This window comes from Diabrotica virgifera, chromosome 1, assembly GCF_917563875.1.
Source record: "Diabrotica virgifera virgifera chromosome 1, PGI_DIABVI_V3a".
NCBI classification, from domain to species: domain Eukaryota; kingdom Metazoa; phylum Arthropoda; class Insecta; order Coleoptera; family Chrysomelidae; genus Diabrotica; species Diabrotica virgifera.
Window position 1 is genome coordinate 159,205,577 of NC_065443.1, and position 16,024 is coordinate 159,221,600.

The window sequence follows — 16,024 nt, forward strand, 5'->3', positions numbered from 1 at the left end:
ATCAATAAAACTTACAAAATAAAATTGGAAATTGAAGTTAAATGTTCAACCTATATTCCCCTATTTTTATATCCCGAAAACATTTTTCAACAAAAAATTACAAGTAAAAAATGTTGCAATTGTACCCGCTCTCCCCTACTTATTAGTGATTGTGTTTGGTTAACGTGTATTCTTCAGGCAAGATTTTTAATTAACAGGCTACAACAGCGCTTAATCAATATCTTTTTTTTTTCGAAAGTTCTGCGAACTTTAAACAGTGTGTCGGCAGTACGACAGTGATAGTGACACTATACTATCAAAAACGATCCGAGGTTTTTTCCTGTTTTTTCCTCGTGATTTACTATCGAATTCTAACGCGAGAATTGTTTACTGTCATCGTTGAATTTGGTTGTCTTTTTAAAGACAGATCACATGCTATGATTTTTTGTGACGGATATTCTTTAGTTGGGATTGATTTCATGTAATCGAATGAACTATCTTTTAGTAAAGTCGTCCCAGAAACGCAACTCATAAATATTGGCGATTTCATTTTAAAGTCTTCTACTTTAAAATGTATAATATACGTCTAAATTGCCAATATAAATGAGTCAGATTAAATAAATTATTAGAAGAATTTTGTTTTACTAAGCAACAATATTTTTGTTTATTTTAGTAGTATTTTGTATTTTGACAACGAAACCCGATTTGGGCTTCGAAACGTTAATAAAATCATTTTTTTGGTAAAATTGTGGCTTATTTCCCATTGAAAATAGTTGATTAGTTACAAGATGACACAAAATCTAGGCATGGGATAAAAAAGTTTATTTGAGGAAAGTGTATTTTTTTGTTCTTCTTAATGGCGGTACAGACTCGTTTTTTAAATATTTTATTTAACTATAGAGCAAACCCATCTGGGTCATCCCATCTCTAGTGTGGGCAGAGCAACACGTGAAAAATCAGGCTCTCTAAAAATTCAATTTTTTGGCGAATAAGAAATAGTTTCTAAAGTGATTTTAGTTACAGTGTGTCAAAGACGATTAGTGTTAAGTGAAGTTATAGAAATAAACTTTTGAAACAGACTGTAAGTACAATAATATTAAATAAAATACATAAACTTAAAACAACAAATAAAATTTAATTCAACATCAAGCCAAAAAAGTAGATCATTAGAACGTTGATTACAAGCTCCAGAAACTGGAATTTTGAAAGTTAAAGGTGGGAACTGTTGAATCAAACTGCTCCAAAATAACGTAAAATAATTTAATTTAATTTAATTCAATTTAGGGGTAACACATTCGAAAGAGAAACATATTGCTTGAGAAAATCATCTTCCTCCGACGCGATAGGTGGGGAGGGTGATTTTATTGCGAGCAGTTTCGGTAAGAAAATGAACCCCGACGATTACACGTCCGGCGATAATCGGTAAAGATATAGAGAAAATGAAGAGCAGTCTTTTTCGAAAAGCAAAAAAGTATCAAGAACCCCAGATAAAAGGAACACAGAGGAAGACAAAATAGACCAAATATTAAATATGATGGCAAACTTAACGAAAGAGACACAAGATCTGAAAATTCACGTAAAAGAAATTAAAGAGGAGCAAAGGCAATACAGAGAAGAAATGAGGGAACTCCGAATTGAATTAGAAGAATTAAGACAAGAGAATGGTGAAGTGCGAAGAGAAAATGAACATATGAAAAAGGAACTGGAAGATGTAAAAGTGCGCCTTAAAAGACTCGATAGAGCAAGAAAAGAAAATAATGTTATAGTACAGGGAATGACAATAGATACGGGAGATAGAAGATGACTAAAAGAAACAATGGAGAACTTTATGAAAAAAGAACTAGATATTAATATAAAGATAGAAGAAGCTGTGAAATTAGGAAACAAAACATGTTTAGTCAGATTGCCAAACAAAGAGGAAAAAATAAAAGTAATGGAAAATAAAAGAAACTTAAAGAAGTAAAAGAAGAAAGAATATATATAAACAATGATTTAACGAAAGAGAAATTACAAATACAAAAAGAAATAGTCAAAATAGCAAATGATGAAATAAAGAAAGGAAAACGCGTCCAAATTAAGCACAACAAATTGATAATAGATGGACGGAAGAGGAAATGGAATAAGAACAAGAATCAGTTGGATGAGGTTTTTCAAAACGTTTAAAAAAACTAGCAACTGGTGAGAGAATACAAGACAATACTTATTTGGCGACGGACGAGGCAAATAAAAAGGAAATGAGTGCAGATAAATTGATGTATCACAAAAAGAAATAAATAAGAGCAGACAAGGAAACAAAAATGCAAGACGAAAACAAAAAAATAAAAAACATAAAGAACTGAAAATAAGCACATGGATTATAAGAACGATGTTGGCACCAGGAAAAATGCTAGAAATAAGCAAAGAACTAGCAAAGTATAAAATAGATATTGCAGCACTGCAAGAGATACGGTGGGAGGGACAAGGACAGATTGATAAACAAGACTTTACACTATTATACTCAGGAGGAAAGAAGCAAGGACAAAAAGGAGTGGGATTCATGATTCTAGGACAGCTAAGAGAAAAAGTCATAAACTTTAAACCGATATGTGAAAGAATTGCGTATGTAAGAATAAATAATAAACCATTCAATATATCACTATTAAACTATACGCACCTACAGAAACAAGCAATACAGACGATAAAGACAATTTTTATGATAAGATAGAAGAAGAGATGGAAAAAATACCCAAAGCAGATGTTATAATTATACTAGGAGACCTCAATGCCCAGATTGGAAAAGAAGATTTTTTACAGCAAATTGCAGGAAAACACACCGTACACAAAAACACTAATGATAATGGTCTAAGACTTTGTAACCTAGCAACAAGAACAAACATGATAATAAGCTCAACAAAATTTGAACACCCTAAAATGCATAAAGTAACATGGAGGTCACCTGATCAGAAAACGTATAGCCAAATTGATCACATACTAATAAACAAAAGAAAACAATCTTCAATGAAGGACGTGAGAACTTTCAGAGGTGCGTGTGCGGATTCAGACCACTATATGGTCGCAGCCACCATAAGACAAAAAGTTAAAATCCAAACTAAACAGAAAAATCAACAGAAAAAATGGAATGTCAATAAATTGCAGAATGCAGATATTAGAAAAAAATATGAAGAAGAAGTAACAGTGCAAATAAGAGAGAAATATAAAGCAGAGGACATCAAATCAGAATGGGACATGATCAAAAAGTCAATACAAGAAGCTGCAAAAAAGCAGGTAGGCAAACACCAGAAGAAAACAAAAAACGAATGGTATAACAACGAATGTAAAGAACTAACAGCACAAAAGGTGCAAGCAAGAATTAAATGGCTGAGAACGGATAAAGAGGAAGACAGAGAAAGTTATGAAAAATTAAGAAAGGACGCTAAGAAAATTATAAGACAAAATAAAAGAAGATGGACAGATGAAAAGATGCAAGAAATAGAACAGGAAAGAACAAATAGAAACACGAAACATTTCTATAAAAATATTAAAGAACAAACCAAAAAATACAAAGGTAAAACAAACGGAATAAAAAATAAAGAGGGAATAGTCATTGTAGAAGACAATGAATATAGGCAGGTATGGGCAGATCACTACAGAGAACTCTTGACGGACGAATATATTGGAGAAGAAATGCACGAAGAAAAAGAAACGGTGGACGAAGAAGCAGACGAAATACACATTGAATTCTCAAAAGAGCCAACAATAGATGAACTCGAGGAAGTAATACAGAAGAGCAAAAATGGAAAAGCTCCAGGAAAAGACGAAATTAACATGGAACTTATAAAATATGGAGGAAAGAAACTGAAGGAAAAAATACTATCACTATTGAAAAATATATGGAAGGAAGAGAAGATGCCGGAGGACTGGGAGATAGGGCAGGTAATAACAATACATAAAAAGGGAGACCAACAAGTTTGTGAAAATTATAGAGGAATAACACTAGAATAACACTACTAAGCACAACATATAAAATATTGACTTCGATAATAAGAAAAAGATTGTCAAAGATCACGAAGAAGAGAGTGGGACAGTACCAATGTGGATTCACAGAAGGAAGATCAACAATAGATGCTATACACACAATAAAACAAATAATGGAAAAAGCAAATGAATATAAACTGCAATTAGAAATGCTATTCATAGATTTCAAACAGGCATTTGATTCGATTAAGAGAAAACAACTAATGATTGCCCTGGAAAAATTAAAAATCCCACATAAACTCAGAAAATTAATAAATATGACAATGAGAACTACCAAAATTAGCATAAAGACGCAAAGAGGCCAGACAGATGAATTCATTATAAATAAAGGAGTGAAACAAGGGGATGCCTTATCCACGACACTGTTTAATCTAGCTTTAGAATATGTACTACGAAATATAAACAAAGGAAACCTAAGAACAAGAGGTGGACAAATAATCGCATATGCAGACGACATTGTTATTATTGCAAAAAATAGAAACATAATGAAAGAAATGCTAGAAGAAATAAAAGAGAAAGAGGAGACAATGGGACTCAGATTAAATGAAGAAAAGACGAAAATATTAAGACTTGGGAAACCAGCAATAAAAGGAAAAACCAAAATAGGAAATTCAGAGTTTGAAGATGTAGAACATTTCAAATACCTAGGAGTGACAATAAGCAAAACGGGTGAAAGAATACCAGAAATAAAAGAAAAAATATTGGCAGCGAATAAAGCTTATTTTGCAAATAAAACACTACTTAACAGCAAAATACTGTCTATTAAAACCAAGATGAGAATGTATAACACCATAATTATACCAATATTATTATACGCAGCAGAAACAATGACGATGACTAAAAAAGATGAAGAAAACTTAAGAATAGTGGAGAGAAAGATCATGAGAACCATACTGGGACCAATCAGAACAGAGCAAAATGAATATCGAAGCCGAACAAATGCAGAGATTAAGAAAGTAATAAAAGAAGATATCGTGACCAAAATAAAGCAATGCAGAGTTAAATGGTTAGGTCACATCTGGCGGGCAGGAGATGAAGCAGTGACATATGCTATGATAGAATGGAATCCAGGAGGAAGAAAGAAAAGAGGAAGACCAAGATCAAAGTGGTTGCAAGAAGTTGAAGAAGACTTAAAAAACGCAGGAGTCAGAGAATCGCGGGGAAAAACTAGAGACAGGAAAAAATGGAGAGAAATCGTTAAGAAGATAACATAAGCAAAAGGGACTGATCCTCCTAAGAAATAGGATCTAGAAAGCTTTCGCGACTTAGCCTCATATCGGGGTGTACAGTCGCTATATATGTATAGAGTAAACCCCTCTGTGGCTCAGTGGTAAGAGCGCCTAACCTTTGGATCGAAAGTTCCGAATGGTAGTGAGTTCGAATCCCACCAGGGTCGGGGATTTTTTCGTTTATTATAAATTAATAAATGAAGATAGTTTCTGTCCTTGTGGGATCGGTACTCACCGGAGGGACCGCAGACGTTCGGATACAATCCGCGTCTCTTTGCAAAGACAATGACGTCGACTTTGCAAAGTATCAAGACACTTACTCAACACACACACTACACATTACACCTGAGTTAGTGATAAGTTACCTATACAATTACGTGGCTAAAGCTTCTAGTTCCAAACCAAAGCCAGAATCAGAGAGAGAAACAAAAACTATACGAGTAATTTCCACATACTAACATATTTCTCAAATTGGGCTCTGTACCGCCATTCTTTACTATGTATATTTTGAATACGTTTGCCAAAGATCTCGACGAAATATTCAAAATTAAAGCTGCAATCCTGGAACGCGTTTTCAGCGCGCTGATGTTGCCTCTTCAATTTAAAAAGTTTTGCATTTACCGTAAAGCTGTTGTATTAAATACGTGAAAAGTAAACCATGATTGTATCGAATTTATCGATAAGTCTAATAACTCGTTAGAAAAAAATTAATTATTGGTCTCCCTTTCCAACACAAATTTTTTGGATTTCAAAGTTTCACAGTCATTTCTGACTAGCACTTACTGATAGAACTGTCAAATAAATTAATGCAGCGTCAAATAAATCAATACAGTGCCAAATGAATCTCAAATGCAGTGTCAAATAAGTCAATGACAGAACTGTCAAATAAATCTATGTAACATGGCAACATTGCCATGATCCCAAATGGGATCATCTGACTGGAAAGGGTTAAAAACATGTACCTACATAATATATGAATATAAATTCGCTCCGCCAAGAAATTGGATAAGAGTAGATGTGTATTTAAATACACATTGCCTGTCTGCAATAAGCAATTATAATAATTATAATTTATCCCAATTTATTACATTTGTTGCACAATTATCTTTTTTTCACTTTTGTCTTTAGTATCTATTATTACATGATATTCTAGAAACAAGTAATAATTCTAGAAATGGTATAGGAGTCGACTTATGACATTGATTTAGATTATGAAAAAAAATATTACCTACCTTCCCAAAGGCCTATCCCATACCCATAATGAATGTAACGAAATGGAAAAATTGGAAAAAAAGGTTATAAGTTTGAACAATATTGAAAGAGGGTGGTATACAGATGAAAGCCTAGACTAGAGGATGAAAGCTTGATTGGAAGAATTGGAGTTATATCAATCAAGTTGATCAAGCAATAAATTTAACGAAAACGCAAGTAAGTGAATTAGTGAATACCAAACATAAATATGATTTGATTGACGAATAATGATTGTAAATAATGGGTTAGCCCGTAAATACAGCTAGCAGTTATTTCATATTTCCAGATAACATAATGTCTCCTTCAGATTATTTCAAAAAAATTTTGATTGATGATTTTCGGAAACTGGCAATTAAGGAGCCTATTCCTTACCCACAACAAATGGCACAATAATCAATAGAGATTGGTAAAAACCATATTGATATTGATTGATAATTTAGAGCTGGTGAAGAAATATGAACATTTTACAAAGAACACCAACTTGAAAAATAAAAAAATATACTTACATCGAGTCTACTCCACTATTAGATCGTTTTATCCTTTTTTCTATATTTTCTTTAGAATAGGGATTATTTTTCATTTCTACGGCATTTTTCCATTTTTCTTTCTCCCGTTTACTGTAACTACCTAAGAACAATCAAAATATTAGTATATATTTAAAATTTTCTGATGTATAAAAAGTTTATATTATTAGGTTGATTTGGCTATAAGCTCACAGCGATTGACTATATAATATACAGGGGAATAACGTTTGATAAATAAAAAGTAGTAATATTCCAGAAAGTCTAGTCTACAATGTGATACGGACTGAAGGACGAGGTGAGGACTAATGTGTAGAGCAAAACATGAAATAAGAAAACTACGAGAAAATAATGAATAAGATGAACAAGATAACAAAATTGTTTAACAGACCCCAAAGTTGCTTACAGTTCGGAGAAGCTAGTGAAAAAATACTAGCTGAACATAATATTGGTTAATGTGACTTCTTCTTCTTCAAGTGCCGTCTCCTAATCGGAGGTTGGATATCATCATCACTATCTTTACTCTATCCACCGCTGCTCTAAAGAGTTCTATAGAACTGCTTCTAAACCAGTCCCTTAAATTCTTTAACCATGACACTCTCCTTCTTCCTATACTCCTTCCGCCTCTTATCTTTCCCTGTATTATCAGTCTTAGCATTGCATATCGCGGTCCCCTCATTACGTGTCCCAGATATTGTAACGTTTTTATTTTTATTGTGTTTATTATTTCGCATTCTTTACCCATTTCTCGCAATACTTCCGTGTTCGTTTTCCTTTGTGTCCATGCTATTCTAAGCATCCTTCTGTAACACCACATTTCAAATGACTGTAGCTTATTTATGTGTTCTTGCTTTAATGTCCAGCTTTCAAGTCCATATTGTAGTATCGAGAACACGTAGCATCTCAAAGCTCTTACTCTCAGTTCTAAGCTAAGGTCTTTGTTGCAGAGAACTGTTTTCATTTGTACAAACGCATTTCTTGCTATTTCTATTCTGGTCCTCATTTGTGTTGTTTGATCATTTTTCTCTGAAATCCAGGTTCCTAGGTATTTGTATTTCTCAACCCTTTCTATCGGTACATTTCCCAAATGTATGCTTGTTTGTATGTTTGTTTTCTTAATTATTATCATGTATTTGGTCTTTTTTATATTCATTTTTAGTCCATATTCTTCACAGAAATTGTTTGTTTTGTTTAGTAGTAGTTGGAGTTGTTCAGCAGAGCTTGCCATAATCACGGTGTCATCTGCATATCTTAAGTTGTTAATAGATCTTCCGTTAAGTATTATTCCTCCACTTTGAGATAGCAATGCTTTTTCAAAAATGGCTTCACTATATGCATTAAAGAGTAATGGAGACATAATAAATACCTGCCGAACTCCACTCCTGATTTCAATTTCTGGACTGGGTTCGTTATCTATTACAATCTGTGCTCTTTGATTCCAGTAAAGGTTTGTTATTATTCGTAAGTCCCTTTTGTCTATGTTTTTTGTCTTTAGAATTTGGACTAATTTTTCATGTCTTACTTTGTCAAAAGCTTTCTCAAAATCAACGTAACAAACATGCACATCCACATTCATGTCCATGCATCTTTGAGCTAACACATTAAAAGCAAATAACGCCTCTCTAGTTCCTAGTCCGTTTCTGAACCCAAACTGACTATCATCTTTTCCTTCTTCTAGTTTTTTATTTATACGACCATGTATTATTTTCAAGAATAATTTGAGAATGTGACTTATTAGTGATATTGTTCTGTATTCACTGCAATCTTTAGCGTTTGTATTTTTAGGGATAGCACAAAAGTATTTAACATTTGAGTAATGTGACTAAGAGTGGACAAATGGGAGAACAGAAATAGAGAGCATAGATAATGGAGCCCAGGCCATCTGCATCTCACAGGCAGAAGAAGCATTCCCTGATCAGCTTTTTTAAGAGTTCGTTCACTAGTGTTGCCCATAATAGTAGAGATAATACTCCTCCCTATGGGTAACCCCTTCCTCGGCTCGGTACTTTTTTTACATCTTTAAAGAGAAGGAAAATCTGCATACACCCGTGACCCAGGTGGTGTTTTTTTAATGGCATGGACTTTATGTCAATCAGCCAGTCACAACATGAGGTACTTAGTGTCATGTGTGGTGTGTATGTTGAGTAAGTGTCTTGTTACTTTGCAAAGTCGACGTCATATTATTTGCAAAGAAACGCTAATTGCGGTCCCTCCGGTGAGTACCGATCACCCAGGTGGTGATGAATTGCTAACACCCTATCGAAGTTGTGCCAGAACGGGATTTCAACCTTTGACACTTCGTCCCGTCACCACTCCGAGACGGTCGGCGCTGCGTCCAACCTCTCCTCTTTCACTCTAGAAAAAAATCAGGATGGAACCGCCGGTAAAGGCATAATACATTTATTTTCTGGTTTGTTTACAAATTTGTTTATGCAAAATAACAGAACATAAATACTTATATTTACCTGAAAAATGCTTTTGTACCAGTCTCACTTCTTCAGCTTCCTTATCGTCATCTTCCACTTTATTTACTGTTTCGTAGTTCGTGTAATCGTTTCTAATTTTTTCTGAAGACCTAGAGATAAAACAAAATTTGTTAACTTTGTTTACTTTTAAATTTTATATATTTATATTATACTATAGATGTCAAGATGTAAAAGAAATCACCCATATAAACTTTAATTTATTGCAATCATATACTTTCAATGGAAAAGGAATAAAAATAAAACCAAAAAAGTAACCAAACATATATTCAAAATCAAAATTTGATCTTGTAGGCAAGACGAAAACAAGGTAAAGTTAAAAATAATGGGACAAAATATTTTTAACTGCATGTAAGATAAAACTTTTTTAATTACCTACTTATTTCAATCCCTCAGCGAATAGAGTTTTATGCTTTGATTTCAAAAAGAACAATAATAGTCCAGGTTGAGATGGACGTTGAGAGGTGACTCATATTTTTTTGCAGAAATTGCTTGAAATTAAGTCATATAACAATAATTGAGTTATTCTCTAACTCAAAAAGGTCCGGAACATTGTTTAAATAATCAAAATGTCAAGAAATGAAGGAACAATTCGATTTTTTTCCGTTTTTTGACTATAACTTTAATAGTATTCACTTCCGAGAAAAGTTGCACAAACATAAAAGTTTCGTAATCAAATTTCAAACAATATAGGATTGGTTAAAAATTTTAAATATTGTCACCCCTGTTGCAAAATAGCAATAATTGCGAAAAAACCATAAAGAAACAAGTATTCGCATTTTACGTTTTTCAACCATTTATGCTAAAATTAAGACCTTCGTATTTGACCCAGATAAACTCTATGATATAATAAAAAAATACTGTAAATTTCATTAAGATCGGTGTAACAGATTTTGCACAATAAATTTTGCAATCCAGCTTTCGCAAAAAAATCATTTTTTCAAAATGTTGCATATAGCAGATAGAAAGTTGAAGCTTTTTTTAACTTATTTATAGAAGAAAACTGTACCTTTCATTTTCAATTAGCAAAATTAAAATCGGTTTACTACCACGGCGTCTGGAATTTTTTTAAATAAACATTAATTTTTGGTGCTACGCGCAGTACTAGCGGTGTCCTATTCACACAAATTGATTTCCATCAAAATTTCTTCCAATCTCCATCTAATATATTATTTTCTTACTCTATATTTTGTTGTATTTTAATATTTTAATTCCTCAAAAATCAAACTAATTTAATTATTTTTTGTGAAACATTGTTTAAACAATTGCATATATGTTTACAAATAATAAACTTTTATTCTCTAAGTTAAAATATATGAACAAAGAAAGGTTTTGCTAAAAAAGTGTAATTTCAAACGACAAATTATGTGTTTTTATTTTGCAATAAACCAATTTATTTATTTAAATCGAAATGTACTAAAAATTAAAATTTATCAATCATTATCAAAGGTCATTGGAATGCCCAATCAGAGCAAATGTATCTGCTGACCTGCGCGCAGCACCAAAAATTAATGTTTATTTAAAAAATTACTGTCTTCGTGGTAGTTCCGATTTTAATTTTGCAAATTGCAAATGAAAGGTACAGTATTCTTCTATATGTAAAAAAACTTTAACTTGCTGTCTGCTTTATTTTCAGTCCTGCAACATTTTGAAAAAATGAATTTTTTTGCGAAAGCTGGATTGTAAAATTTATTTTGCAAAATCTATTAAACCGATCTTAATGAAATTTACTGTATGGTTTTATTATATCATAAAGTTCTTCTGGGTGAAACATTAAGGTCCCAAGTGTAGCATAAATGATTAAAGAACGTAAAATGCGAATACTTGTTTTTTTATGGTTTTTTCGCAGTTATTGCTATTTTGCAACAAGGGTGATAATTTTTAAAATCTTTACCTAATCCTATATTGCAGGAAATTACGCAAAACTTTTCCCAGACTCTTTCAGATTACTCTAAAATTGGTCGAAAATGCCGCAATATGGCAACTCTGGTTCGTCGCTCGGTGTAGATGGCGTTGGTGTTGTATTGCGTTGTGTCAATGGACCGTGATAGTCGTGACGTCAAAACGTCAAAAAAAGTTTTCCAAACACGTTGTGTCTAGGTACACGCTAAAATGTACGCAAATAAAAAAGGTAAACTTCATCAAGCTAGTGACTATTTAGCGTGGGCAGTGACTGTATATTTTGATTCACGCTATTTTGATATGTTTAGTGTTTGTTTGATAGAAAAATATTTGTTATGACGTTTAATTCTACCTAACTTTTTTATTTGCGTACACGTTAGCGTATACCTAGACACAACGTGTTTGGAAAAATTTTGACGTTTTGACGTCACACTATCACGGTCCATTGGGGAATTCTCAAAAGTGATGTTCCGTCAACCGATTATTCGGTAGATCTACCGAATGTGCTACCTATCTACCGATCTACCGAAATGCCGTTGGATCTACCGAGTTTAACAAATATCAAAATGCACTTATATTCTACTTAAAAATAAATGCGATAGTTGAAATTTTTTTTACGATACCATACCATTTTTTTTTATTTTTCTATTCAATTTCTATTTTTCTATTTCAAAATATTCTTATAACCGGAATATTCTAATAACCGATCATTGGTGGCTAGCCGTAATAAGTATACCGAATATACGTAATAATAGTACATACTATGTTAATATGTATATGTATATGGTTTTAGGTCTTTTTATGTCAATAATACAATAGCGTAACGTATTTATTAAAAAACCAAATTACAATATAGTACATATTATGTGAATCCATACAGTTTAATATGAAATGTATGCAATAAGTATATAGATTATGTAAATATTGCCGTATTAAAATACATAATGTAGGTACTTAATAAGAAAATTACTTATTTAGTCTTGAAAAATAATCGGAAATTATAGCTTGTTTTTTTTGTCTAGTCACTAGTCACTTTTGTTGCTCTGAATTATAAACATTAGAAAAATTTACAATGGTTTGGCCATCCCGAAAACGTTTTATAACTTTACAAGAAATTAGGATGGGCGAACTGTTTCTTAAAAATTTTATAACAGGCAATATGTATTGTTTGTAGACAAAGGAAATTATTTTACGACTGAATTTGTCGGTAAACGATTGAATTGGTACTCATAACAACGCAATAAAATATTTATTACCTATCTGACAAACCCAAATAATATAAATAAAACAGCACTACAGGCCTTCGAAGCCCTTGGCGAGAAATCATAATACAAGACATAATTTAAATTTTTAGGAAATTCGAAATTGTAGGTAAAAATTTATTCGTTGATCTGAAAAATACCTATTCTAATAAGCGGTATTGTTTTATTAATACGTATTCCAATAAATGGATAAATTTATTAAGAAGTAAATGGAAACGTTTCGGGACCTCGGGAAAGACGAACTTATATTCCATAAACCGGGATATTCCTATAACCGGTACTCTAATAAGCAAGTTCGACTGTTATACCAAAATAATTATATATTGTTTAAATTCCTAATCGTCTTTCGGTATTCATAATCATAACATACAAGAGTCTCAAGTACTCAAGTATAAAAAATTATACTGGATGAAATTATGGTTGAGCTATCTAGTTCAACCATAACACTCACAGTTTTATGTAAATATTATGATCTAAATACCTATTTCGAAACTATAATACAACTTAATTGTTTCATGATGTAGCATTTGGTCTCGTTCTTTATTTATTAAAATTTGAATTATGATTGTTTGGAATAATTACTTAGCATACTATTTATGACACCTGATTGGCATCGAAAATAGATTAGTCTCTTCATTTTTTCTCTGAATGAATTATTTTTTCCACAGGTAAATTTTCCGATTTTTCACCGGTTATTACTTTAAAAAAGAAAATACCGGTTATAACCTGGACAAAAAACAACCGGTAAAACCAGTTATTGCGAAGAAAAAACCGGTTTTAGGTTATACCCGGTAGGTTTTCCCATCCCTAGTAAAAAGAGAGCAGTACGAAAACGTTTTAAGTATTTTGTTCTATAAACCCTCGGATAACTACTTTTGATCGGACCCTTCTCTATATTTAGTGTCAGATGACTAACCAAAATTAAAAGAAAAATTTAAAAATATATTTTTACCTTGGGTCAGGATCTGGTATTTTTTCTATTTTTCTTGGTAGTGATGCATATCTCTCTGTGTATTCTGCTTCCTGTTCTGTGTTGCTGTATACTGACATCAGTGATGCATCTTCTACGTCTGAAGTTAATGAGAACATTTTAGTGATATAATAATTATACACGTAATAAAAAACATAAATAACATCATATTAAAAGAGGAGTAAGGCAGTTATGCCTCTTGTCGCCCTTGCTCTTGGACCTTTACTCCTAAATAATTTTCAGTTATGCACTTTCTGAAAACAAGAAGGAATACCTAGTAATTATTGTAAATGACAACAATTTGCGATATGCAGACGACAGAGCACTTCTAGCTTCTACTCAAGTAGATATGCAAACATTACTTGACAGTGGCGTTGAGAGTTGTAAGGAATGGGTCTGGTTCTGAACATACAAAAAACTTGTGATAAGTAAATAACAGATTATAAAACCGTCTATCTATATAGTAAATAGTTAGGTATAGTTGTTCTAATTTATATTTTCCCATGCGTCACGATTCATTTTCAAACAAGTTCAATCAAAACATTAATTGAAACGTACGTCAATATAATATAGTATCATTGATACGTACTGTCACTGGTAATAATTTGGAAATGGCCCGTGGACGTATTTTATAAAGTTATTTTATTGTAGTGTTAAACCTTTTTGAACTGTTGAGGAGATTGCACTAGTGTGGAGATAAATATAGGATTAATAAATTAATTAAAAAAAAACCAAAAGGTAAACAGTAACCTAGAAAATAAACAAATAAGTTTATATTTGATAGAACTATAGCCACACTCATAAATATTACTTGTCACTACATATTCCTTAAAGAATAAGTAGGTACTTACCGGAAGTAATTAAATTAAGAGAGGACAGTAAGTAGTTAATCGTTCGAACAATAATGTACTATAACATAAAATCTAAAGGTTAAATAATCTGAAAAACCAATAAACAATAATTATTTCAAATAATAACCAAAACATGCGCTACTGACACTGTCACTTAACCCTTAAGTACTAACATCTTAAATCAATGGCGCAAACACTAACTAACCGCCTGACAGACGGGTTTCACATTTTACTGGTTATTTTTCTTTTGTTAAATATTATAATGCAAAAAAATATTTCGATGACTTACTGAAAGTATTACTTATCTAAAAAACACAGTAATTGATCTAGTTTTTCTGTATTTATTAAATTACAAAACATTATAACAAGAATGGAAGGATTGTTTGTGTGACTTTTTATTCCTGAAAAAAGTGTGATAAAAATGAAACAAATTAAGGAATCTTGATAAAAATTTATAACCGAGTTAAATAAAGAGTAATAAACATGAAAATAAAAAAAAAATTAAAAAATATTGAAACAAAAAAAAACTGACGGACACTAAAATTTGTACAGTGTAGCAATGGTAGTCAGTGGCAACATTTTCATCACAAATTGATCCCACTTCGCTTACGTCGTCTTCTACCTCATCAAGTCATTTCAAAAGAGTTTCCTCATAGTCTTTATCCCCTTATTTGAACTTTTTGACGAACTGGGGCACATTATGTTTAATGACGAACTGGGCACAAACACTAACACCCCGTCTATTAGACGGAAATCACACTTTGAGTCTAAATATCTTTCGAATAACAACCTGCAGCAAATTGCCGAATTCAATACTAGTAAATAACAACCCAACTTGAAAAGTCATAAACGGATGACCTTCAAATTTTTCTAGGAAGCAAAATATCACACTTTCAACAAACGATGCCGTCTGATAGACGGTGTGTTAGTACTTAAGGGTTAAAATAAGAAACGTCAAAATAGCGTATACGCTCTGAGCTTCGCTGGTGGCGCTCCTAGCGGATTACTAATTCAACTTTCACCGGTAATTTTTAAATTTATTATTTAATTGTTATCGCTTAATATTTACAACGCAAAAAAGTAATTAAATTGTAATCGATTTTTTTAAGATTTTGCTAATCATTTTAACGTTCTATTAATGAAATATTAATTTCTTACTTCGGATACTTTCACAATTATCGTGTAGATGGCGCTTAGATTAATTTATAATTACATATTAGGAAATATTAAAAAAAACTTAAATTCAGTATTTAAAACGTAAGTATATTTAAGGTAAAAATATAGATACACTACAGCTTTGACCAACTAATATTATTTCCTATTAATGTTTTTAATTTCAATGTCTTAAATTAATCACTTTGACATTTATGTCAAATTTCCAGTAAAAGCTTACAGACTTGTCACTACTGGCGCTCGAGAATTTTTAATTATCCCCTCTACCTACGAGCTCATAGCGTATATGTTTCCTGCAGAATATTTTGATGATATACATAGTTATAGGCAAATGAAGATCAAAAGACGGTAAATTTTCGCTTTTTTCGTCTATTACCAAAAAGTTAAAC

At 32.0% G+C, this 16,024-nt stretch overlaps 1 protein-coding gene across 7 annotated transcripts in view; it reads right to left on the bottom strand.

Annotated features, from left to right (window-relative positions):
* Window positions 1-16,024, bottom strand: part of LOC114332012 (uncharacterized) — a 431,454-nt gene that overhangs the window by 115,022 nt on the left and 300,408 nt on the right. For all 7 annotated transcript variants that reach the window (XR_007696787.1, XR_007696778.1, XM_050645467.1 and 4 more), the window contains 3 exons: window positions 13,594-13,711; window positions 9,460-9,569; window positions 6,980-7,100 (listed from right to left, as the gene is read on the bottom strand). Coding sequence is in view for 5 of the 7 variants with exons in the window: in XM_050645467.1 (XP_050501424.1) it covers window positions 6,980-7,100; window positions 9,460-9,569; window positions 13,594-13,711 (349 nt within the window). In the remaining 2 variants the exon portion in view is untranslated. The remainder of the gene's footprint in view (window positions 1-6,979; window positions 7,101-9,459; window positions 9,570-13,593; window positions 13,712-16,024) is intronic.